Source organism: Pan paniscus, chromosome 15 (genome assembly GCF_029289425.2).
Source record: "Pan paniscus chromosome 15, NHGRI_mPanPan1-v2.0_pri, whole genome shotgun sequence".
Lineage (NCBI taxonomy): Eukaryota > Metazoa > Chordata > Mammalia > Primates > Hominidae > Pan > Pan paniscus.
The window spans coordinates 78,177,658-78,201,747 of NC_073264.2; the positions used below are offsets into that span (position 1 = coordinate 78,177,658).

General features: G+C 43.1%; 1 protein-coding gene across 3 annotated transcripts; it reads left to right on the forward strand.

Moving 5' to 3' along the window:
• The first annotated feature begins 2,049 nt into the window (after positions 1-2,049).
• On the forward strand, positions 2,050-24,083 carry CIPC (CLOCK interacting pacemaker). Of its 3 annotated transcripts, XM_008960971.5 has the most exons (5): positions 2,050-5,148; positions 6,671-6,747; positions 12,466-12,653; positions 16,620-16,789; positions 20,225-24,083. In XM_008960971.5, the coding sequence occupies exons 3-5, from the start codon at positions 12,518-12,520 to the stop codon at positions 21,116-21,118; spliced, it is 1,200 nt and encodes a 399-aa protein (XP_008959219.1). In that variant the 5' UTR covers positions 2,050-5,148; positions 6,671-6,747; positions 12,466-12,517; the 3' UTR covers positions 21,119-24,083. The 3 variants fall into 3 exon arrangements, with proteins under 3 accessions (XP_008959219.1, XP_003808911.1, XP_008959218.1); XM_003808863.4 differs by lacking the exon at positions 6,671-6,747 and having other exon boundaries at positions 2,052-5,148; XM_008960970.3 differs by lacking the exons at positions 2,050-5,148; positions 6,671-6,747 and adding an exon at positions 5,177-5,512.
• Positions 24,084-24,090: the final 7 nt, after the last annotated feature.

Here is a 24,090-nt window from a genome sequence, read left to right on the forward strand (position 1 = left end):
CTCCCCACTGGCCTCCTCCTTAGCATAGCAGGAAAAGCTGAGATATTACCCATTTCCACTTTAACATGGAGGCTGTCAAGCAAAGTGGCAAGGACTCTGGAATTCAAATCCTGGCTCTACCACTTACCACTGGTGACCTTGGCAAGTGACGTGGGCCTCCATATCTGAGCCTCCTGCTCTGTAAAAAGAAAATAATGATACTACACCCATCTCATAGACAGTGGGAGGATTAAATGAATAAATGTAGGCAAATCACTTAGGACAGCATCTGGCAAATAATAAGCACTACGTGTTGCTATGGAAGAATTTGTCTTGGGTTCTAGAGTATCTTGGTGTCAAGCAATTCCTTAAAGGAATTTCAAGTATCAGCAAGAAGACAGAGGGCTATGTGGGAAGGGTTTACACTGCCTCTAAAATCAAAACCTTCACCTGTATATGAACAGCCTGACCATAACCTGAATATTACCCTTTTAGTGTACCTGCTCTGCCAAATACTTCCCTAAAATATGAGCCAAGAACCAGTCTGGCTGGTGAGGGCCTTGTTACCTGACTGCTAAGGGAAAAAAGGTCATACGTCCCACTATCACTGGCCTCTGCCTCTGCCATCTGGCACCTGTAGATCCCCCTGCCCACACAGGCTGGAGCCCCTCTCTTCTCTCACTGACCCATGAGACACACTTACCACTCCATCAAATCCTCTTTAAAGACTTATGAAGTGATCAGCACCAATAATGCTAGATGCTAGATTCAAACTAGAGGATAACTATTTTACAGACGGCCAAACTGAGGTTCAGGAAAATGAAATCAATGGTTCCCAAACACCAGTCCAAGAACTGCTGCCAGTCCTTGTGGTGATGTTTTCACCAGTCTTCAGCCAAGCTGGAAAAATAAGACTAAAGCTTTAAGTTTTTCATACACCCGAAATTATTCTATTTTTAAATTGTGAGGTTATGTCCTATCTTCCCTCCTGTGTATACGGAAAAGATATCAAAATGACCCTTCTTTTGTAAAATGATATTGATAGGAGCTGGGATTTGAAACTAGATCACTGACTTTCACCGTCTCCTATTACACTATTTTAATTACTTTTAAATTTTTTTTTTTTTTGAGACAGAGTCTCGCTCTGTCACCCAGGCTGGAGTGCAGTAGCACAATTTCAGCTCACTGCAGCCTCCACCTCCTGGATTCAAGCAATTCTCCTGCCTCAGCCCCCTGAGTGGCTGGGATTAAAGGCGCATGCCATCATGCCCAGCTAATTTTTGTATTTTCAGTAGAGACGAGGTTTCACCACGTTGGCCAGGCTGGTCTTGAACTCCTGACCTAGTGATCTGCCTGCCTTGGCCTCCCAAAGTGCTGGGATTACAGGTGTGAGCCACTGCGCCTGGCCCACTTTTAAATATTTTTAAATGACTTTAATTTTAAATTCAACAATTATTAAACAATTGTTTATAAATATTTTAAATTGTACAACAGATAATACACTTAAAATATCTTCAAATAAAACTCGGCCCATGGCTGACTCTTCATGGTATCCTAGGCAGGATTAAAAACTCAAATCCTCACACGGATAGGCAGGTTACAATTTCAAGAAGTAGATGGAAAAAAAAAGAAACATTCGCAAGTCCCTAAATGTAGGATTTAAGGGCGCATGTCTCCCCCTGCTGGTTGTGGTGGTAGGAAACCGAACCTAGACCACAATGGTACTGGGGAGAACTTGAATTGGAAAGGACCCTACAGCAAGGAGAATAGGTGCTTCAGAACCCACTATCCATCACAGGGTCCTTACCCCATCCATCATAGGGTCCTTACCCCAACCAAGAGTAAAGAGAGTAAAGTGAGTGAAGGTTAAAGAATTCGTGGCACCAGTAAACTATCAATAGATGCTGATTTACAAATCTTGGTAAATTAATAGGAAAGGAAGAAAAACGTTTACGGTGGTTTAGCTACATAAAAATATTCACTATCAATCTTCATGAATTGCTTATTCTGTATATCTAATTATATAGAATCATAGCATAAAATAATCATAAAAATTATGCCTATCATTAGTCTTGATTCATTTGGTTCCATTACAATACTTGTCTGAAGCTTAAGTTATTGGTACAGCATGGCTGTCTGCTCAAGATGTAGGTAAAGTCAAGGAAGTTTGGTTTATTTGCCCCTTCGGAGGACTAAGAGGGCCTCATGCTTTCGCATATTTCACTGATTCTTTTTTGCTTGGAATGCATTATACCCTCACCTGCTTCCATTATTGCAAACCCAACTTTTAGCTGTCTTTAAAGCTTTACCTGCTGGTCTCTTTCTACTCCAACAACCGAAAAAGAAAGTTTTTTTTTTCTCCCTTAATGTTATTGTTTTGTTCAGAATCTTTTGGTACTTATCCCATTCTCTTTCATATTGCTTATTACATCATGTCTTATTTCCCATATCAGATTGTAAGTTATTTGAAGGCAGACTTTCATTCGTTTTTTTTTTTGAATTTTATTTTTGTTTTGTTTTTTATTTAAGTTCAGGGATACGTGTGCAGGTTCGTTACATAGGTAAACTTGTGTCATGGCGGTTTGTTGTACAGATGATTTCGTTACCCAGGTATTAAGCCTAGTATCCATGCTGTTGTTTTTTAAATTTTTTATTTCCATAGGTTTTTGGGGAACAGGTGGCATTTTGGTTATATGAATAAGTTCTTAAGCGGTGATTTGTGAGATTTTGGTGAACCCATCACCTGAGCAGTATACACTGCACCCAATTTGTAGTCTTCTATCCCTTACCCCCTTCCCACCCTTTCCCCTTGAGTCCCCAAAGTCCACTGTATCATCCTTATGCCTTTACATCCTCATAGCTTAACTCCCACTTATGAGTGAGAACATACCATGTTTGGGTTTCTATTCCTTAGTTACTTCACTTAGAATATAAGTCTCCAATCTCATCCAGGTTGCTGCAAATGCCATTAATTCATTCCTCTCATAGTTTATTTATCTGCCCCTTCAGAAAACTAAGATAGGACCACACCTCATGCTTTTGCTTATTTCATTGATTCTTTTTTTGCTTTGTGTGCGTCGTACTCTCACCCACTTCCATTATTGCAAATCCAACTTTTAGCTATCCTTAGATTTACCTACTGGTCTCTTCCTACTCCAACAACCAAAAAAAAAAAAAAAAGTTTTTTTTCTCCCTTTACTTTATTAATTAGGTTTTGTTCACAATCTTCTGGTACTTACCCATTCTCTTTCATATTATTTATTACAGCGCGTCTTATTTCCCATATCAGATTTTAAGTTATCTGAAGGCAGATTGTTTTATTCCACTTCAGAAGAAGGCAATATATTAATAGCTTCATGGATAAAAGCCACGGTTTTCTTTTGTTTGTTTGTTTTGGTGAGACGGAAATTTGTTGCCCAGGCTGGAGTGCAATGGCACGATCTCGGCTCACCGCATCCTCCGCCTCCCAGGTTCAAGCGATTATCCTGCCTCAGCCTCCCGAGGATTACAGGCATGTGCCACCACGCCCGGCTAATTCTGTATTTTTAGTAGAGACGGGGTTTCACCGTGTTGCCCAGGCTGATCTTGAACTCCTGACCTCAGGTGATCCGCCCGCCTCGGCCTCCCAAAGTGCTGGGATTACAGGCGTCAGCCACTGTGCCTGGCCAAAGCCATGGGTTTTTAGTTGAGTCCTAATGGGCAAAAACGCCACACAACTGGAAAAAAATACCACCTGCGTCATAAACTTGTAAGGAATCATAAAAGGATGCATATAAAGCGGCCCGGCTCCTAATTACTTGGTAATTGTTAACTATTGCTTTCACTCTGCCCCCAAAACAAAAGCCTTACATGGTGTAGGCATATTACTTGTTGGTAAAGCTGACTGCTAACAAGTACACCCATACCCAGTAATACATTAGAATTACCTGTGTCTAGAGGACTAACGTGATTAACCACGACCTAGCAGCACTTACAAAGGCCTGGATGACCAGTATAAAACAATTCCCCACTATCTAAGTCAGCACTGTCCAATATAACTTTCTGCGATGCTGGGAATGGGCTATATATAATCTGCACTGTCCAATAAAGAGGTCACTGAGCTCTTGAAATGTGGCTAGTACAACTGAGAAACTTATCCAGTCGTTAGTGACCATCTTACTGGACAGCTCAGCTCTTGAAACTGCCTCGACCCGTCAACTCTTTAAACTCGCCCATGTCATCTTTTTCACTAGCGAAATAATTCTTTTTCTAAGTAACCTTCACTGATTCAAGGCATCAGAACGTCAACTGATCCCAAGCCCTTTTTTTCTTTAGCTGTTACACACGTGTGTTCACCGTGAACCTTCACCAAGAAACAGCATCCATATAAAACCCATAGCACATGACAAAGTCAGTCAAACATCAAAGGTCATGAAATCATCTACTTAAAATAACTCATCGCGCCTCGACCTTGTGAAGCACGGTCTCGAGGGTGGACGGGAACAAAAAACAAACAGGGCGACAGGCGTAGAGAAAATGCGAGGAACACGCGGGGAGGTCTGGCGCCCCTGTCACGGCGACTCCAGGCTGAGGCCGCCCGCACGCCCGCTCTCCCACGCCGGGCACTGTCGCTCCCGGCACGCGCACAGGCCGGACACGACTGGCCCCGGCCCCCACCCCCAACGGCGGCACGGCGGCACGCACCAAGACAGTGCGAGAGTCGCTCCTCTCTCTGTATCGACTCCAAGCCGGCCCCACCCCCGGCTCCTCTGAACCCCGCCTGGAAACCGTGCCCAAGCCGCTCATTGCTCAAGGCCCCCGTACAAAATGGCGGCGGGGCCTGAGGAACCAACCATAGAGACGCCCGCCGGCGGCGGACAGAGCGTAGGCCTCTGAGCGCTGGCCCCGCCCCGCGCCGGCCTGGTCTTCCGGCGGGGGCGGGGAAAGGGCGCATTTCCAAGGGCCCTTCTAGGAGAACAGCGTGCGGTCTCCATGGTGCCGGGTCATCCGAGTCGGGTCACGTGGCTGGCGAAAGCCGTCGCGGAGGCGTGGGGAGGAGAAATGGGCGGGAGGCTGTGGGGATAGCGAAACACCCAGCGACGACGAGGTTGTCATGGTGCCGCGGGGCCGTGCTCGCGCATGCGCCACCTGACCCACAGGCCGGTCGTGGAGCTGCGACCCCGGCCCTAGGTGAGAAAGGGAGGGCTCGGTCCAGGAGGAGGGGAGCAGGGATGACGGCGGGAGAGGGATTGGACGAGGAGCGTGGGGAAAGGAGGTGGAAGTAGGGGAGAGAGGAAGAGGAGCGAGTAGGCAAGAGGGGCAAACTGGGACTTTCGGAGGACGGAGGGCCAAATGGTGGGAGCAGGGTTTTGGTTTGCTGTGAGGGGCGTGGGAGAGGGAATCGCGGGTGAGGAGGGGGCTGCGTGTGGGGAGGAGGCTTGTGTGAGGGGCAGGTGGGCCCTGGTCTAGCCCTGGGCGCAACCGCCAGCCGGCTGGGCGGGGAGAGAGCTTGGAGTCCAGCCCGGCTGGGAGCTGAGGGCCAAGCAATGGGCAGGTGAGTGGGCGCCAGAACTAGTAACTGGGCGAGGGTCCTGGGCTTCCGGTTTGAGGTCGGGGGTGGTACCCTGTTCTGGCTCCAGGGCACAGGTGTGCTGCCTTTTCCAGAGACCTGCCGTCACCCACGTTGCTGGTTGTTTCCCCTGAGTGGCCAGCTTGCCAGGCTTGGTGTCGGGGGTAGTGTTTCTGGGGAGAAGGTGGGCAGTGCCAAGTAAGGAGTTAAGTGGTTAGTGGGTGGGTTCGGGGGAGCTCTGATCCCGGCCCAGGTCACAGGCTGGAGCTAGGCTCCCTGTTATTGCTCAAGTCCTGGCAGTATGCATTGCCTGGGCGTTTGCCCTGGAAGGCTGGTGGTATGCCAGTCACAGCACAGTACTAGGGTCTGCCCAGTTTTGCCCTGCTGAGCTGGCAGGCTGGTGGATGCCTGGAGGGTGCACATGCTGCCTGGCACAGATGCAACGTGGGCTGGTGCGAATGGGTAGGTGGGCACTGTTACTGTGAACTAATTGCAGCAGGGGATCGGAGAAAGTTCTCTAAGCTCATCTCCCCTTTGAAAGGTGAAAATAGAGCCAAACTGGTCTAAAACATAGGAAATTGTATGGAATTGGGGTTCAGGATCTTTGACACGAATTTTCAGCCAAGTTGGAGAAATGGAATGAATGTGGAAGGGAAGATGAATATTAGACATTTAGGTAGACAGGGTTTTTCCACTGTTAAGATACCCAGACATTCTCCCAGAATGGTATCCCTGAATATGGAGGCCAAAAGAAAATGACTTCGGAGAAAACCTAGTAATGTATTTATAATTCTAACGGGGATTACTCAAGGTTTTCTTTCTGTGACCTTATCACTTTATTGTATTTAAGCCTCTGGTTGGGCTTTTACCTCACACTTCTGTCCAGGCACACATGTTATACACGTGACACATTTTAAAGGGAACTTGAGCTTCCAGGAATGTTGCCAAGTGTCTATAAAAGGAGAGATCTGAAAGCAGCATTTCAGATCCTTTTCTTGTAACCCTGGATCCCTTTTTTAATCATAAGGACAAATCTTCACAAAGATTGTTTGTGGATTAGATCAACCCTTAATTTGGATGGTGGATTTGTCCCTGACGTTTCAACTTAGAATAAGGGGTAGATCAAATATCTGTTTCCTGCAGGGGCCAGACGTGGAGGTTAGATCTTAAGGTGACCGTGGTGTTTGGAAATGCAGAATCTTGACCTTCAAGCTGTTCAGGTATTTCTGTGACTGCTAAGCTACTAGAGCTGTCAGAGACTCAGCAGGTCAGAGATTTGTTGGAATTTATTACTGTATTGAATGCCTCATGTTAATTGTTGGGGGCTGAGGTTGCAAAGATGAAAAAAACAACTCGAGGTTGAGGAGACAAATAATTAGACTAATGTCAGAAGTGCAAAAAGAGTAGTAAGAGCTAAATGCTTTGGAGCACTTGCTAGGATTTTGAATTTTGTCCCCTTATATAAACTTATATATTTATTGATTCACTTTCTTTATTTCTTTATTTCTTTTTTTTTTTTTTTTTTTGAGACGGAGTCTCACTCTGTCACCCAGGCTGGAGTGCAGAGGCACAATTTCGGCTTACTACAATCTCTGCCTCCCAGGTTCAAGCTATTCTCGTGCCTCAGCCTCTTGAGAAGCTGGGATTACAGGCACACATCCCCAAGCCCAGCTAATTTTTGTGTTTTTAGTAGAGACAGGGTTTCACCATATTGGCCAGGCTGGTCTCCAACTCCTGACCTCAGGTGATCTGCCCGCCTGTGCCTCAAAGTGCTGCTGGGATTATAGACGTGAGCCACCTTGCCTGGCTCTGATTCTCTCTTTTCTTTTCTTTTCTTTTCTCTTCTTTTTTTTTTTTTTTTTTTTTCTTTTGACAGAGTCTCACTCTTCACCCAGGCTGGAGGGCAGTGGCAACATCTCGGCTCACTGCAACTCCACATCCCAGGTTCAAGGGATTCTCCTGCCTCACCCTCCCAAGTAGCTAGGATTACAGATGTGTGCCACCACACCCAGCTAATTTTTGTATTTTTAGTAGAGACAGGGTTTCACCATGTTGGCCAGGCTGGTCTCGAACTCCTGACCTCAGGTGATCCATCCACCTCTGCCTCCCAAAGTGCTGGGATTATAGGTGTGAGCCACCACACCCGGTCTGATTCACTTTCCATTATGAGTTTTAGTGTGTACTATCCTCTCTGGGAAACTTTTGGACAATGTGTTACATATACATGCATAAGAGGCCCAATTAGGGTAAATTCTGACAGTTTTGGAGCCTAAATTAGCCCTTTTAATGCAGAGTAAGGTACATGTGTTTGTAAAGCAGCGTGAGTGATTTCCAGTCTATGCCAGGAAGCAGGAAGCAGAAAGAACACAGTGGGTAAGAGCTTAGTAATCCATTTTCAACTCCTAGTCAGTGTGAGCATGTAACTTTATTGTAAACTAATATCTAAGAGGAAAAAAATCAAGCAACTTCCCAAGGTTTTCAGACTTTGCCTTGCAAATTTTGGGGTTGAGAGCACCAGTAGTAAGTGAGGCTTTATGTGGTGCTATGTGTGAGTGGGTCCCTCAGCCACTCCCAGGAGGGCAGTGCTGCTACTCCTCCGAAAGAGTAAAGTTTGGGGAGGGATGTAGCCCTTTGTTCTACATCCCATGTGAGCCTCCCGGGCTGCAATGCTAAGGCTTTTTGCTGCTTAAGAGAACTTTACTGAAGATAGAGGCTTTCATATTTTTAATCATTTTCATATGAAAAATAGTCAATTTGCCATCCTAAAGTCGATTTTACATTCTTTATTTCCAACTGCCACCAAATCCCCAGGATCTAAATTTAGCATCTGTTCTCTTTTTAACTTACCTCTGTGATACCTTTCCTCACCTACCATAAGGGTCATAGTTGACCCTCCCATAACAAAAGACAGGTTAACAAGAGAAAAACATAACAGTTTTATTTAATCAAAGTTTTTTTTATGACACAGGAGTCTTCAGAATTGAAGCCTCCCAAACTCAGGGAAAACTGTCTATTTTTATGGTTAGGTTTGATGAAGAATGGACGGCTGTGTAGAAATATGATTGGACAAAAAGGGTATGATCTGGCTGGGCACGGTGGCTTATGCCTGTAATCCCAGCACTTTGAGAGGCTGAGGTGGGAGGATTGCTTGAGTCCAGGAGGTTGAGACCAGCTTGGGCAACATAGCAAGACCCAGTCTCTACAAAAAATTTAAAAATTAGCTGGGTGTGGTGGTATGCGCCTGGAGTCCCAGCTACTCAGGAGGCTAGGGCAGGAGGATCACTTTAGCCCAGGAGGTCGAGTCTGCAGTTAGCTGTGATCGTGCCACCGCGCTCTAGCCTGAGCAACAGTGTGTGATCCATCTATAAATAAAAAACAAAACAAAAACAAAAAGAGTATGATCTAATAGTAATGGACTGAGGTGGGAAACCCAGCAAGGTCTGTCTGTCCAGAATTATTCTTGACCTCTGTGTAGCATTCCTTCCTCTCTGTTATAGGGCAGGACCCATTCTGGAATGAGGGTTTTATGATCTGCTATCGGACAAGACAGGTCAGATAATTTCTTTATGGCCAGGAAGTCGAGGCTGCAGTGAGCCATGTTTGTGGCCTTGCACTCCAGCCTGGGCGACAGAGCAAGACACAGTCTCAGAAAAAAACAAAAAGCAACAACAAAGTGCTCATTATGCTAAAGTGCCATACTTGGGAGTATTGTTTTCTGAGCCTCAAAAACCGATTGTCAGTGTTTCAGTATTTTGACTCCATGATCAATTATCTCTTATCCTACAAATTCTCAATAAGCCAGAATAAATTCCTGTGTATTTTCTGTAGCTCCATTGACTACACTTTAATAATAATAGCAAGACCTTTTTCATTGTTTTGCCACAAGGATTGTAGAAGACTAAATTGGGATGCATTATCTAAAGTACCTGTAAAATAATCCATGTTTAGTAAGATAATGTGAAACTTCAAGAACCTAAGAACCTAAGTAAGGTTCTTAATTAGTTGCAACTAACATGAGCTACCCTCCTAATCTAAATCAACAGCCTGGTCCGACATGAATTAGTTTGAATGCCCATCCACAAGCCTCATCTACTTCCATTTTGGAGATGGCTTCTATTCACTTTTGGACAGTATTATTTTAGGAAAATTATACTATGCACATTTGTTGAATTTCATACAAAAGGATCTGATTTAATTAGAGATATAGTTTTACACTTTAGTCTACTTTTTAAGCTTGGCCGTCCATGCTGTCAAATTTCATAGCTGTCAGATAGACATTGCTTTTGCATAGTTCTCTGCAAGTTGTGACAGTGCCACTGTTTATCTTTTATAGCACATAGGATTAAACGTGTGACCTGTGGAAGAGTGCTTGATTTGATGTCAGTTGAATGAGGAAGCCAGTCCCCTTAAATGAGTTAGATACGGGGCAAAATGATTTTTACTTGGAATTGTGTTTAAAATTCATTCTCATTCAGTCCAGTTTGTGTTCCCTTTAGTCTGCTCCTACAGTATGCAAAAGTACGAGCAAGAGGGTTGCTTATAAGCATCCTTGTCTTCTATTTAATTTTATTTTGAACTACTTCTAGGGTAGTTAATGTTCTTCACTAGATCTTATATTAGCAGGAATGTCCAGACTTGGCACTCCAGGGTATTCCAGATACAGTGGTATTTGGCAGGGGGCTTGTGTTTGTCTTCACTCAAAGAACAACAGGATAGAGTCAGGAGTGCATCGTGAATTAAAACATCACAAGGCTTTGCTTGCATCTTCCCAGTTTCATTATTGTCATGTTCCCTGTTGGCCTGTTCTCCTTATGCCAGCGGTATTCCTTGTGTTATTATCATGCTGGCCTTACAGTTGCCATTCCTTGGTGACTCAAATGGCCATGTTAAAATATCTGGAATGTTCTTATCCTCAGCCAGCAATTTGAAGGGCCGATTGCTCTTATTCTTGGCACTGTTGATCTAGGTCTGGATCTGCTGTGGACTAGCTGTTTATCACTGGAGCAAATATAGGCCTCTCTCCTGGGCTTCAGTCTTACATGTGACTGCCTACCCAGGATCTCCACTTAGATGACCCACAGTAACTTCAGTCTCTACATGACCAAATCTACATGACCATGCCACCCTGCCCCACCCACCCAACTCCCTTCTGTGCACTTCTTGGGCTCCCTAGCTGAGAAAGTGGTACCACCATCTTCCCCCTACCCAGTCCCATCAGGTGGGCCTCCATGTTTTTCTTCTTCCCATCTCTACTGCCACCACCTTAATTCACCTGGACTGTCACGGTAGCAACTAAATGATCTCAATGCCACTCTTGCCCTTCTCCACTTTAGCCTCAGTTCAGCATCCAGAATGCTTTTAAAATGCAAAGCTGGTGTACACTTGTAATCCCAGCACTTTGGGATGCCAAGCCAAGCCAAGGCCCAGAGCCAAGCCCGTGGTGGAAGGATTGTTTGAGCCTAAGAGTTCACGACCAGCTGAGGCAACAAAGTGAGATCCTGTCTCTACAAAAAACAAAAAATTAGCCAGGTGTGGTGCTACATGCCTGTTGTCCCAGCTACTCCGTAGGCTGAGGGGAGGATCGCTTCCATCTGGGCAGTTGAGGCTGCAGCGAGCCATGATCACGCCACTGCACTGCAGCCTGGGTGACAGAGTGAGACACTGTCTCAAAAAATAAGATAAATAAAATGCACATCTGATCATGTCACACTTCTGGTTAAAATTCTTCCATGGCTTCCCATTGCTTTTAAGTTAATATCTAAAATCCTTCCAACATGGATTCCAAGGTGTTGCCTGTCTATTCCCTGACTACCAGTCTGGCATCAGTACATGGCATTGTACCCTTCTACACTGTGCTCTGGCCTCCCTGGCCTTTCAGTTCTTTGCTTGTGCCAAGCCCCTTGCTCCCTTAGGGCCTTCACACTGCCTGGAACATGCCTTTCGCCTAACTCCTACTAATTCCCAATCCTCCAGATCCCAGCTACGGTGCACTTCCTCAGTCCCCCAGACTGTTAGCCTCTCCCATTTATAGCTCTTATCAAAATGGTCGCTAGTTGAGTGATTACTTGATTAATGACTGTCTCTCTCTAGATCATAAGCTACAAGAAGGAAGCGACAGATGCCTATTCTGTTCATTCTATATCCCCAGTCCTTGCACAATGCCTGATTTACAATGGCATTTGATAAATATTTTTAAATGATTGAATGTAACTTATCTGAGCCTCAGTTTCCTCCCCTGTAAAGTGAGATAGCAACTGAAGATGACATTGTGAGGCTCAAGTGAGATAACACTAATAGCAACGCATATTATAAGCTCTTTATTATATATGATTTTATTTGCCCATAAAAGTGTTTTTTAAGCCTAAAAGTAGCATGCATGTATAGGGAGTTGTTTTTGCTCTCTGTTCAATATCTCAGCCAAAGGATTTAGAGGTTAATTTGAGAAACACAACACTGTGGGAGGTGGCAATAGGTCATGAGTCTGCAAATGTACACGAGGAAAGCAAGCCTTGTGGTGTCTCTTTTCTCCTCTCCCCTTTCCCCTCTCCCCCTCCTTCTGCCCTCTCTCTTCTCCCATCTTCCTTTTCCCTTCTCTTCACTCCCCTGTCCCCTCTCCCCTCTGGTGAGTTCATTTCGTTACCCATTGGAAAAAGCCTAATCAAATGTGCCTTTGTTAGCAGTTTACAAAGCGTATGCTGAATGTGGTTTGTGTGCCTTGAATTTGTAATGGAATTAGAGGGCAGCCAGAGGACTGTGAATCTCCTTATGGGTGGAAACCATTCTGTTTAGTAAACTTGAAGCTTTTGTCAGTTGAAACCTCTGAGAAAATAAAGCTAAAGTGGGTGAGGCCAGTGTTCTTTGCCCATACTTTATTCACTGTTTGGATCACCTGTTTCAGCTCTCCAGGCAGTGACTTCTTATATAATTGTTTTTCATAGGGCAGTCCAGATGAAAAGAGTACCCATGAATCTGCCTCCAGCTGAATAAACCATGGAGAGGAAAAACCCATCCAGAGAGAGCCCCAGAAGACTCTCTGCCAAAGTAGGCAAAGGCACAGAGATGAAGAAAGTGGCTCGTCAGCTTGGGATGGCTGCTGCTGAGTCAGACAAGGACTCTGGCTTTTCAGGTTAAAAATATCTTATCCTTCCTCTGTTTTGTGAGTGAATGCTTTGCCTGAAAAATTTCCTCCCCAAAACTCATTTATGTGATAAGGATGGGATGCTTTCACACACAGGATAAATACTTACCTGCTTTAAAATGGTAATTCTGATGCCATATGTCAGGGTACCCATCAAAGTCACCACAGGGTTAGTTCTGAAAGAATTATTTAACATCTTTTTTCAACTTAGACTCTGAATCTTACACTTCCAACTATTGCAATTGGTCACTGGAAAAAATATTTAAATACTCATAATTCTGTTGTTTTACTTCCTTTTTCACAGGAATTATTACATTGTAGGGGAAAAATTGCTACTGCATGTAGTTGCCATGTAACAAATTGGAAGACTGCCAGTTAAATAAAAGTAATACTGTATATAATTTGTAAGGTAACTTTTTCATTGAGAAAGTAGTTTTGCTGTGTTTAGAAATGTACGCCTCCAACAACCCCTCCCCCCAGTCTCTATGCATTTTGTATTTGGACTGTGAGCCACCTGGCCTAGCTCTAAACTTGAGTATCTATTAGAGATAAGAAAATAGAACAGTTTTCCTTACAAGTTTTTCTTAAACCTTACCCAAAAGGGCTAGCTGCATATATATTGAATCATTCAATTTTGTGCTGGGGCTCTTTTTTTATTTCCCGCTCTGAGGGTAGTGGCTTGAATATGGCGCTAGTGTGATTTTTGGCGCGGGGATGCAGAGGGGTGATGCTGAGGGATTCTGGTCAAGTCAACATCCTGAGAGTAGAACCCTCTCAAGGAGAAGATTTATATTATCCAGACTCACAAAGACAAATCAATCAATTTTGATTTATTAACTTATGGTGAGAAATGCAGCTGTTAGGAAAACTAGAACTCTCTTGTCTTTAGATTGGCATATTTTCTCCCTGTAGGCATGCTGCTTGAAAAGGCAAATTATAAATAGACTGTTGCTCAAAGAGGAACAGAGCGCCAACCAAGGGATTAGATTAAAAGGAATTAGTTGCCCTGCCCAGGGCCAGGACAGTCCAGGGAAGGGCGGGCCAACCTTCCCTTTGGATTTTTCTTCTCTCTCTCAGCATTGTTTCCTAAGCCTGCCTCATCATAAGGCTCACCTGAGGCATTTGTTAAAAATATTGATCACCAGATCTCCCTCCTGGAGACTCTTTCAAGGGTCTGGACAGGGCCTGGAATGTGGGTTCTTTTAAAAAACAAGTGTTTCTGTTGTATGATCAGACAGGTTTGGGAAACATTGGAGGCCTAGTGCCTCTTTTTTTCTTTTAGTATCACGTTTGCTTTTTGTTTATGTTTCATTTCATGAATACGTGCTCATTGTAAAAGCTTGGACAGGTAGGAAAGCATGAAGAAGAAAAACATTATCCATAATCTTACCATCTATTATTTCCAGTACTGTTGACATTTTGACACTTCTAACAACTTCAACTTTGTCAGGCCAGTTGTTTTAAGAATATTGTACTACTCAGATATAAGGTGGTATTAAAATAATCAAACTCATTATGCCCCAGAAAGTAGCCCCAGTGAATGCCACTGGAATGCTTCGAGCCACTCTTGGGCCAGGTGCCAGTGATTTCCTCACTGCCTGAGTTATTCCAGTTACCTTGGAGTAGGATGAAATTTGCAAAATCAAGACAATTTTTCCCATTTTAATTACCACATTTGTAGTTCAAAAAATTTCAAATCTATACAAAAGCAAATGAATACCCCATATATCTATCTTTTTGCCATATATGCTTTCTCTCTGTCTCTCTTTACACACACACACACACACACACACACACTCTCTCTCTCTCTCTCTGAATTATTTGAAAGTAAATTGCAAACACTTGACATTTTACCCCATATAGCTTCAGTACAGATTTCCTAAAAACAAGGACATTCTTCTATGTAGTTATAATATCATTATCATACCTAAGAAATTTAACACTGATACTTATCATTAGCTACACTCCATATTCAGATTTTCCCCCATTGTCCCAATAATGTCCTTTATAGCTGTTTGTCTTTTTGTCTGTTTTGGATCCAGAATCCAACTGAAGATTGAGCATTGCATTTAGTTGTCCTGTCCTTTAGTCTGGTTTAGTTTATAACCACTCCCCTATCTTTTCTTTCCTTTTTTTCTTTCTTCTTTCTTTATGACATTGACATCTTTGAATGAGTCAGGCCTGTTGCTTTGTAGAATGTCTCACACTCTGGATTTTCTGGTAGTGTCCCCATTATTAGGGTCAGGATTAGCATCTTGACCAGAATACTATGTTGTTGATGTTGTATCCTTCCCATTGCAACACATTTGGAGACTCATAAGTTAGTCTTACTCTTGGTGATGCTCTGGTTGGTTATCACTTGGCTAAGATAGTGTGTACAGATTTCTTTACCATTAAAGTACCCTTTTCTCTTTGTAATTAATAAGTAATTTATGGGATAATACTTTATAATTGTGTGACTATCCTATTCCCCAACAAACTGTTTACCAGAGTTAGCATCCATTGATGATCTTTGCCTGAATCATTACATTGGTGGTTTAAAAGTGGTGATCTTGGCCGGATGCGTTGCCTCACACCTGTAATCTCAGCACTTTGGGAGGCCGAGGCAGGTGGATTACCTGAGGTCAGGAGCTCGAGACCAGCCTGACCAACATGGAGAAACCCTGTCTTTAATAAAAATACAAAATTAGCCGGGCGTGATGGTGCATTCCTGTAATCCCAGCTGCTCGGGAGGCTGAGGCAGGAGAATGGCTTGAACCCGGGAGGCAGAGGTTGTGGCGAGCTAAGATCATGCCATTGCACTACAGCCTGGGCAACAAGAGCGAAACTCTGTCTCAAAAAAAAAAGGGGGTGATCTTCTAATTTTACCATTCTTTGTACGTCATTAGCTGACATTCTTCTGTAAAAAGTGCTTTCCCTCCTCCCTCTTCTTTTGAGTATCACTAATGTAGTCATGGAATTCTTTTGTAATTCAGTTTGTCAATCTGTTAAAATCATCATTTCTGATACTCAAATTGTCTCAAATTTGACCAGGAGGAGTCCCCTCAAGATAGCTCTTGTGTCTCGTTGACATGTCTCTGTTAGTGTTTGAGCACTTCTTTGCTTTCTGGGACAAGCAGCTGTCCAGGCTCATCTCGTATCTTCCCTGTCAAAGTCTTGGAATCAGCTGTTTCTCCAAGGAGCCCTCATTTCCTTTATGTGCAGAATGGCATTTAGAAACCAAGATCTGGGCACTCAATATGTACATTGCTTCTGGGCTAATTTGTTTTCAGTCTAATGGTTCTTAACTAGAGGTGTACATTTGGATTACTTGTGTTTTGTGAAATACACCTACCATGGAACCAGGTAAATCACGTCAGTAGATCAAGGGAAGGATCCCAACATTTATAGTTTTTTAAAAGTGTCACTGGAGATTCTAAATCATATTTCCATTGATGTATATCCTTCCAGTCATACAGTCTTCCTTAAGCTGGAGAAAATGCAATTGTTTTGAGGTTTACAGATTGGTTTTGTTTTTTTAATTGTAATTACATCTTGTGGTATCCAGAGCCTCTGAAGGTCTTAATCCTACCTTGGGCCATACTCGTCTCCTTTCTCAACACAGATTCTCGAAAGTAATAAACTAACTTTGAAACCTTGAATCATTTCTCCTGTAGACTGATGATGATTACTTTCATGTGAGCCCTAATTGAGGCAGGTTTTTGTCTGTAAGAGAGTTAGAAAGGAAGTCAAACTCATCCTAGGGCAATAATTCTTAATCTTTGGTGGAGGAGGGATTAATTATAGATCCCATTGAAAAGCCAATGAAAGCTAAAAGCCTCCTTCTCAATAAAATTCACAAAAACACATCACAAGTGTTGCATTCAATTTCAGGAGGTCTGTAGCTCCTTAGGAGCCTGGTTAAGAGCCCCTAGTCTAGAGCCTAAGTGAGTTGACCATTCTTCTGCCCACCAGATGGGAGCTCGGAATGTCTGAGCTCTGCAGAGCAGATGGAGTCCGAGGACATGCTGAGCGCCTTAGGCTGGAGCAGAGAAGACAGGCCGAGGCAGAACTCCAAAAGTGCAAAGAATGCCTTCCCTACCCTGTCTCCCATGGTCGTCATGAAGAATGTGCTTGTCAAACAGGTGAGGAGGACTAATATCACCTAAAGTCTTTGCAAATAAAAATCTCTTAGCTTCCGTGTATAAAGGAAGAGATTTATATTCTCTGCCAAGGAGAGATTTTAGAAACAGACCATTAGAACCACACCAATGTGTACTTTCTGTCCTGGGGAGCGGATGTTATCTTTCAAGTGTGACACTGTTTTAAAAAGGAATATAAGAATCATGACATGCGTTCTCATTTTTGAGACAGTTAGGTTGTTTTATTTCTGTATTCATAGTTTGTCCAAAGAGACCCTGAAATGTATATAAAGGAACCAAGCAGAAATGGCATCACTTCAATGGTGCATTCTAACATATGGCAGAGTTTAGGGTAGAAACAAAAGATGCTCTTTTTAATATGAATTGCCCTGGGAATTTAGGAATGTAGAATGCATTTATCTCAGAAGTAGAGGCAATTTCCCTGTTTCTTATGTCATATACTGAGCATTTTCTTAGTAGTCAGCCAGAGCCTGTCATTAGTGACGAAGCTGCTCCTGGTTCAAGTATGGGAATACCAGCAGAATCCACACAGTGTTGTGGAGTGGAAACACATCCTGTTTGGGGCTTTATTACATAACTATGTTTATTATATGATTATTGTTTAGATATGAAAGAAAAGATTTAGATGAAAATCTAAGTTAAGCTCTAGTGTTTGAAACTGAGAACTTGATCATATGAACTTGGTTAAGTTAGAATAGAGGAGTCTGAGAATAGAAAAGATTGATTTCAGCCAAAGAAATTTAATCTTACCGTACTTTCCTCTGAAAATATATCAGTTTTCATATGGGTCCATTGATGAGGCTACTTGAAGATAGTGAAATTTTAAATCTGGCTTGAGTAGTTGACTTTTCCCCCCTTAGGGTAAAAGGTGAGAACATGGCTTTAACCTGACAGGAAATCTTAATGTCTTAGCCTAGTTGTATATGAGGAACACAAACTGATTTTCAACAAGGCAGACTGGTGAGTTCTGAAAAGGAATTTGAAGATTTTTGCTTGGTAAATCACATCTCAGCTGGAAGCATGGCTCTCCTTATTGAAAGGAAAAGAAAGAATAGAGACAGGAAATGGAGCCCACATGAGATTGCTCCGGCCCCACCAGTGCTGCCAGTGCTTCTCCTGGGCTTCCTTTCTCCCAGTTCTTTTTCTCCCTGCCTTCCTCTCTGGCTTCCTTGTCCCTTTCTTGTGTCTGTGTTTATATCCCTTCTTTGTTGTAGGCTAGGCTGGCAGCTCCAGAAGGCTGAGAACAGCCCACACACACAGTTACGGAGTGAGTAGGCTTTTCCAGCAGAGCCACATTCTTCAAGACAAAGACCCGCCAGAAAAGCTGCTGGGCCTGATCAGGAGCTAAGAGACTTGGGGACAAGCTGACCTAAGGGAATAGTCTAGGAGTTTTGTTTCGTTTTTTAAAAACATACTAGAATCTAGCATATTCTAAAATTAAAATAATGATACACATTTAAAACTCTGCATGTTGTGTAATGTCTTGATTATGGCTGCTTGGTTTTAGATATTTTTCTTTTGAGAGTCTGATTCCACCTCTGTCATTAGACAGTGTGATCTTGTACATAATTAACCACAATGGATATCAGTTTCTTCATCTTTAATATGAAGGGTTTATGTGAAATGATTCTGAGATCCTGTCCAAGTCTAAAATTTTGTTCTGTATTCCCTCAGGTGATTTCGACATGAATAATACAATTTGTAAAATCTAATAATTGGAACAAGTCAGCTAAGTATCTGTTAGGAGAGTGGGCATAACAGTAGCATTAGGAAGTACAGTCCAGTAAAATCATGGGAAAACAATGCATTAGATATTTTCCAGATCCATTTGCCTTGTAGGTCATCCCTAGAGAGGGCATGAAGTTTTGCTTCTGACTGAGCTGGAACGGGCTGATCTCTACTTCAAAAGACCTCTTGATTTTGGATCTCCTATGACAAGGAAATATGGTTTCTGGCCCTAGCATTGCTTGCCTTAGTATATCCCGGAGTATATTTGAACATCAAGAGGACTCTAGATCGTTCCAGCCTTTGCATGGGAAATGAACTGGCCTAAAGTTCCTAACCTTGCATCCAAGAAACTGAAATGTGTGCAAAATGGTGTGCGCACGTACATGTATGGGAAGACAGTTCGTAATGTTCTTCAGATAAATCAAATGACCCCACCTGACCCCACTGATGATGTGAAACTCTGTCAGGCTTGCCCTCTGCCTGGCTTTATCTATACTCAGATTTTGGGGACCAGGTTGGAACTGGATTGGCTTTCAAACATTGGAGACAAGTAGCCATGTCCTTCTTTATTAGATTTCGTCTGAATCAATACTTTAATTAAAAAATAATGTATAATTGAGTAATAAACAAAGGCAGTATAGCAGAATGGCTCAGATGGGTTTTAGAGTCAGACAGAGGATGGAATCCTAACTGCATCACTTAGTAACTTGATGACTTAAAACAAGTTTTTTTGACTTTCTAAGTCTCAGTTCCCTGTTTATGAAGGGAAATGGTAACTGCCTCATGAGGTTTTAAATAGATTAAGTAACTCATGTAAAACATTACACATAGTGGTAACCTATAATCAGCACCAATACATGGTAGCTGTTATTATTTTGAATGGTTTTATGATTGTTGGATGTCACTGCCTTAAAAACAGGAACCCATAGACTCCTGACAATATGGGTTTTTTTCTTTTCTGTTTTTTTTTTTGTTGTTGTTGTTGTTGTTTTTGAAACCAAGTCTTGCTCTGTCACTCAGGCTGGAGTGCAGTGGCGCAATCTCAGCTTACTGCAACCTCCACCTCCCAGGTTCAAGCGATTCTCCTGCCTCAGCCTCCCAAGTAGCTGGGACTACAGGCGCACACCACCAAGCCCAGCTAATTTTTTGTATTTTTTAGTAGAGACGGGGTTTCACACGTTGGCCAGGCTGGTCTCGAACTCCTGACCTCAGGTGATCCGCCTCCCTCAGCCTCCCAAAATACTGGGATTACAGGCATGAGCCATCACACCTGGCCCAATATGTTACTTTTTAATCAAAAGTTATTTTCAGGTAAAAGAGGTTCCAGGTGTGACTAAATGAAGATACACTTTGGTGTAAAGTCACATTTTAACTTACACCAGGAAATCCATATTTTTGTTGTTTCAGTTGTGACCTTAGCTATGTCAATACTTTACCTACCCATTTATTTTTCTGAGTGATAGCACTTGAATAAAAATAGGTATTTCCTCCAGTTTTCCCTTAGAAAAAGTTTTAAAAGTATTTGTGATATCAGACACAAATAGATGTTCAAACCACTATGTGAGAGAAGCACTGTCCTTGAAACTGTTCTAAGCATTTGAGTATCCACTTTCCCCTTTGACAGAAGCTTCACTCCTCTATCCTTTCAGCAGTAATGAGTAGTGTGCTGCTCTCCTCCTTTGTCTTCAGGGCAGCAGCTCATCCCAGCTCCAGTCGTGGACTGTCCAGCCCTCCTTTGAAGTGATCTCAGCACAGCCACAGCTCTTATTCCTTCATCCACCTGTACCATCTCCTGTCAGTCCATGTCACACTGGTGAGAAAAAGTCCGACTCCAGGAACTACTTGCCCATTCTGAATTCTTACACCAAAATAGCCCCACATCCAGGCAAAAGGGGCCTTTCCCTTGGCCCAGAAGAAAAAGGAACAAGTGGAGTGCAGAAGAAAATCTGTACTGAGAGACTTGGGCCTAGCTTGTCTTCCAGTGAGCCAACCAAGGCTGGTGCTGTCCCATCCAGTCCCTCGACGCCAGCACCACCCAGCGCCAAACTTGCCGAGGACTCAGCTCTGCAGGGTGTGCCCTCTCTGGTGGCAGGTGGAAGTCCACAGACTCTTCAGCCGGTATCCAGCAGTCACGTGGCTAAAGCTCCCAGTCTGACCTTCGCTTCCCCCGCCAGTCCTGTCTGCGCATCAGACAGCACTCTCCATGGGTTAGAGAGCAACTCTCCCCTTTCACCACTGTCCGCTAATTATAGCTCACCTTTATGGGCTGCAGAGCACCTCTGCCGCAGCCCAGATATCTTTTCAGAGCAGCGGCAGAGCAAACATAGGCGCTTTCAGAATACCCTAGTAGTCCTACATAAATCTGGTTTGCTGGAGATCACTTTGAAAACCAAGGAGTTGATTCGTCAGAATCAGGCAACTCAGGTAGAACTAGACCAGCTAAAGGAGCAAACCCAGCTGTTTATAGAAGCCACCAAGAGCAGGGCCCCTCAGGCTTGGGCCAAGCTGCAGGCATCTTTAACACCTGGGTCCAGTAATACAGGCAGTGACCTAGAAGCATTCTCTGATCACCCAGACATATAGCACAGAGGCATATTTTCCTGTTACTTGAGTGGTTCTTTTAGCTCATTTGCTGTTACCTACTCCTGTTTCCCAAAGCTTATGTAAGAGCTTTTCCTTCTAAACTTAAACTGTGTCGTGGTTCACTTAGGAAGCCACGTGCCAATACCTGGCTGCTGTCTTAACTTGTGGTCTGGGCACAGGATACATATGTCCCCGTCCCATTGAGGACCTCAGTTTGGGAGTGCCCTTGAGCCCCTTTTCCTTAGCCTGCAGGTGCTTCAATGGATCATGGGGCAAAGCAGGAGATGATTGTGTGGGGCTCTTCCTGCTGTCACCTCCCATCATCCCACTCTCTCACCAGGATCAAGGGTACAGTAACACGAATGAGCATACAGAGCAACGCCTGTTGAGCCAGGGAGTAGGTGACACAAGGAAACCTTCATGGATCTTCCCTTGCCTGTCTTAGTCACAGAGAGAAATAAGAGGAGGTTGTTTGCATTCCACAAGGCATCGTACTAGTTGGGTGAGACCTAAAATTCCCTGGGCACAGGTTGCACCTGGGTGTGAGCACTTAATCACTCAACGCTTTGTTTTCTTAAACTTGAAAATCAAGGGAAAGAGTAGTACCATCTGACTCCTACACTTTCATTACAAGTCAGATTTTTCTTAAACTAGCAGGCAAAAACAGTACTTCCAAATTTTAAGGTATGGAATGAATGCAGTACATCTGGAATTGTAGTCGATGAATTGCTTTTTTGACTTAGAAGCTGAAGAAAATAGACATAGCCGGCATATCTCATGGTCAGGAGCTGGACGATTCTGGTAACTTAGGCTTTTTTTCTCTCTTCTTTTGAAACAGTGTAACCTGTTTTATGTCTAAAAATCTTAAGGATAGTTTCAGTGGTTCCTGGGATGTAGTATAAGTTAACTCTGCTGCCATCTTTTTTTTTTTTCCTTTATTTTGATAAGTGATTATTATGCTTGATAAACTTTGAATTAAATACAGTTGTCTTGAGGGTATGATAAGTCCACAAAAAATTGGAAAGCATCTTACCCATTTTCTTCACATCCCAAATTTTCATTTGTTCCATGTCATAGTGATGGGAAGCAGTTACAGAGCAGCGTCTTCTGTGTTTCCTTCATGTGTTAGATATTGGCAACAAAGCCAGAGGTGTAGTGTTGGTTATATGAAGTTCGTCTCGAAATGGAGACCATGACCAGAGTTTCCGGATGATACACGTTCTTTTCAGCTTCATTATATAGGCAACTATGTTTCTAAATAGTAAAGTTTCAAAATATTCTCTCAATTTAAAATTTCATCCTCTTGAAAATCTTTGTTCTTTACAAAATTATCTTAATAAGTTCTATATGGTCAGCTTCATCTTCCTTTTTTTTTTTTTTGAGATGGAGTTTCACTCTTGTTGCCCAGGCTGGAGTACAATGGTGGGATCTCGGCTCACTGCAACCTCCGCCTCCCGGGTTCAAGTGATTCTCCTGCCACAACCTCCCAAGTAGCTGGGATTACAGGTGCCCGCCATCATGCCCAGCTAATTTTTGTATTTTTAGTAGAAACGGGGTTTTACCGTGTTGGCCAGGCTGGTCTCGAACTCCTGACCTCAGTTGATCCGCCTGCCTCAGCCTCCCAAAGTGCTGGGCTTACAGGCCTGAGCCACCACTCTCAGCTCAGCTTCACCCTGTCTGCAAAGAAAAGTTTTACCAAGACCAGAAGTTAAATATGACATTTCCTAGGTAGTTGTAACTCTAACATAGTTTAAAAAGTATGTGGCTTCAGATTGCCTATACTTTCTTCACAAATGTGTGATTTAGATATGACTGATTTAGAAGTGAACAACTTGGTAACATCCCTAGACTCCACTCATCAATGCAGAATTATTACCTGCTGTTTGCTTTCTGAAAGAATTTCAGAAATCAGAGCAAATGTGTCTTTAGGCACATTCAGCTCCTTTTAATATTTTTCTCTTGGCCCACTCTCTTTGCCTCCCCTGAATCTGTGTGGTACTATAGCAGCTCTACTCTGTGCACCATGCTAGGAAGCTTCCTTTTTGGCAGAATATGTTTGGCAGCAAAGCTATAGAGACAGGTGCATTCAGAACATCCTGGGCACCAGTCATGAGTCTTACTGTGTCAAAAATCTGAAAACACTTGCTGAGAACCAAATTTATTCCATTGGAAAAACCCTCTGTGGAGCTATAAGCCTCTTGGACTCTTCTTCCTAGATTAAGGCTTGCATTTCCCTCCGTGTTTCAGTAAAAGATGATGAAAGCCACTATCAATCCTCACTGCTGAGTGGCAGGGAGAAGCAGCACCACTCTCAGCTCTTTTCTAATCTTGTAACTTAGTGCTAGAAGTCTCTCCAGGCTATTACCATGGGCATTTGTTCTCTGTTGGAGCTGTAAGCAGATGAACCCAAGTAGAGAAGATAGATCTTGGAAGGAGAGATCCATTGAGTCCAGAAGCCAGATCAGCAAATGGAGGAGCCTCGGAGGTGACCAGAAAGATCTCCATCGGTTGCCCAAGGCTGTAAGTAGTGATGGTTTTAGCGATGAATAACGTAATTGGCTATGAAGTACTGTGGCAGAGCTGCTGTTTTCTGAAGGTGAGAAGCCATTTTTAGCTCAGAGCAACCCTTAAGAGAACTTTTGGCAGATTTTGTTGGCATTATTGAAATATATATAGAAAAGTTGCTGATTGCAATGGTTATGGGAATGGAATTTAATGACATTTGTAATTTATTACACTCATTGGTTTTTATTGATTATAGTATTGTCTGACTTTTTATTTTCTACTATGGTTCCTTTAGCAGAAAAGTAACTTTTGTGCATATATTGAAGTGGTTTTTCAGCTATGAATTCTTTAGGGTAGAAATTTATTTAGCAAATGTGAATTCTTTTGAGAAAGTATGAAGTTTTGCAGAAATTGACTGTGAAATGTCAGAGAAAAATAAAAGTCACTTACTTGAAACCTATTTGGCC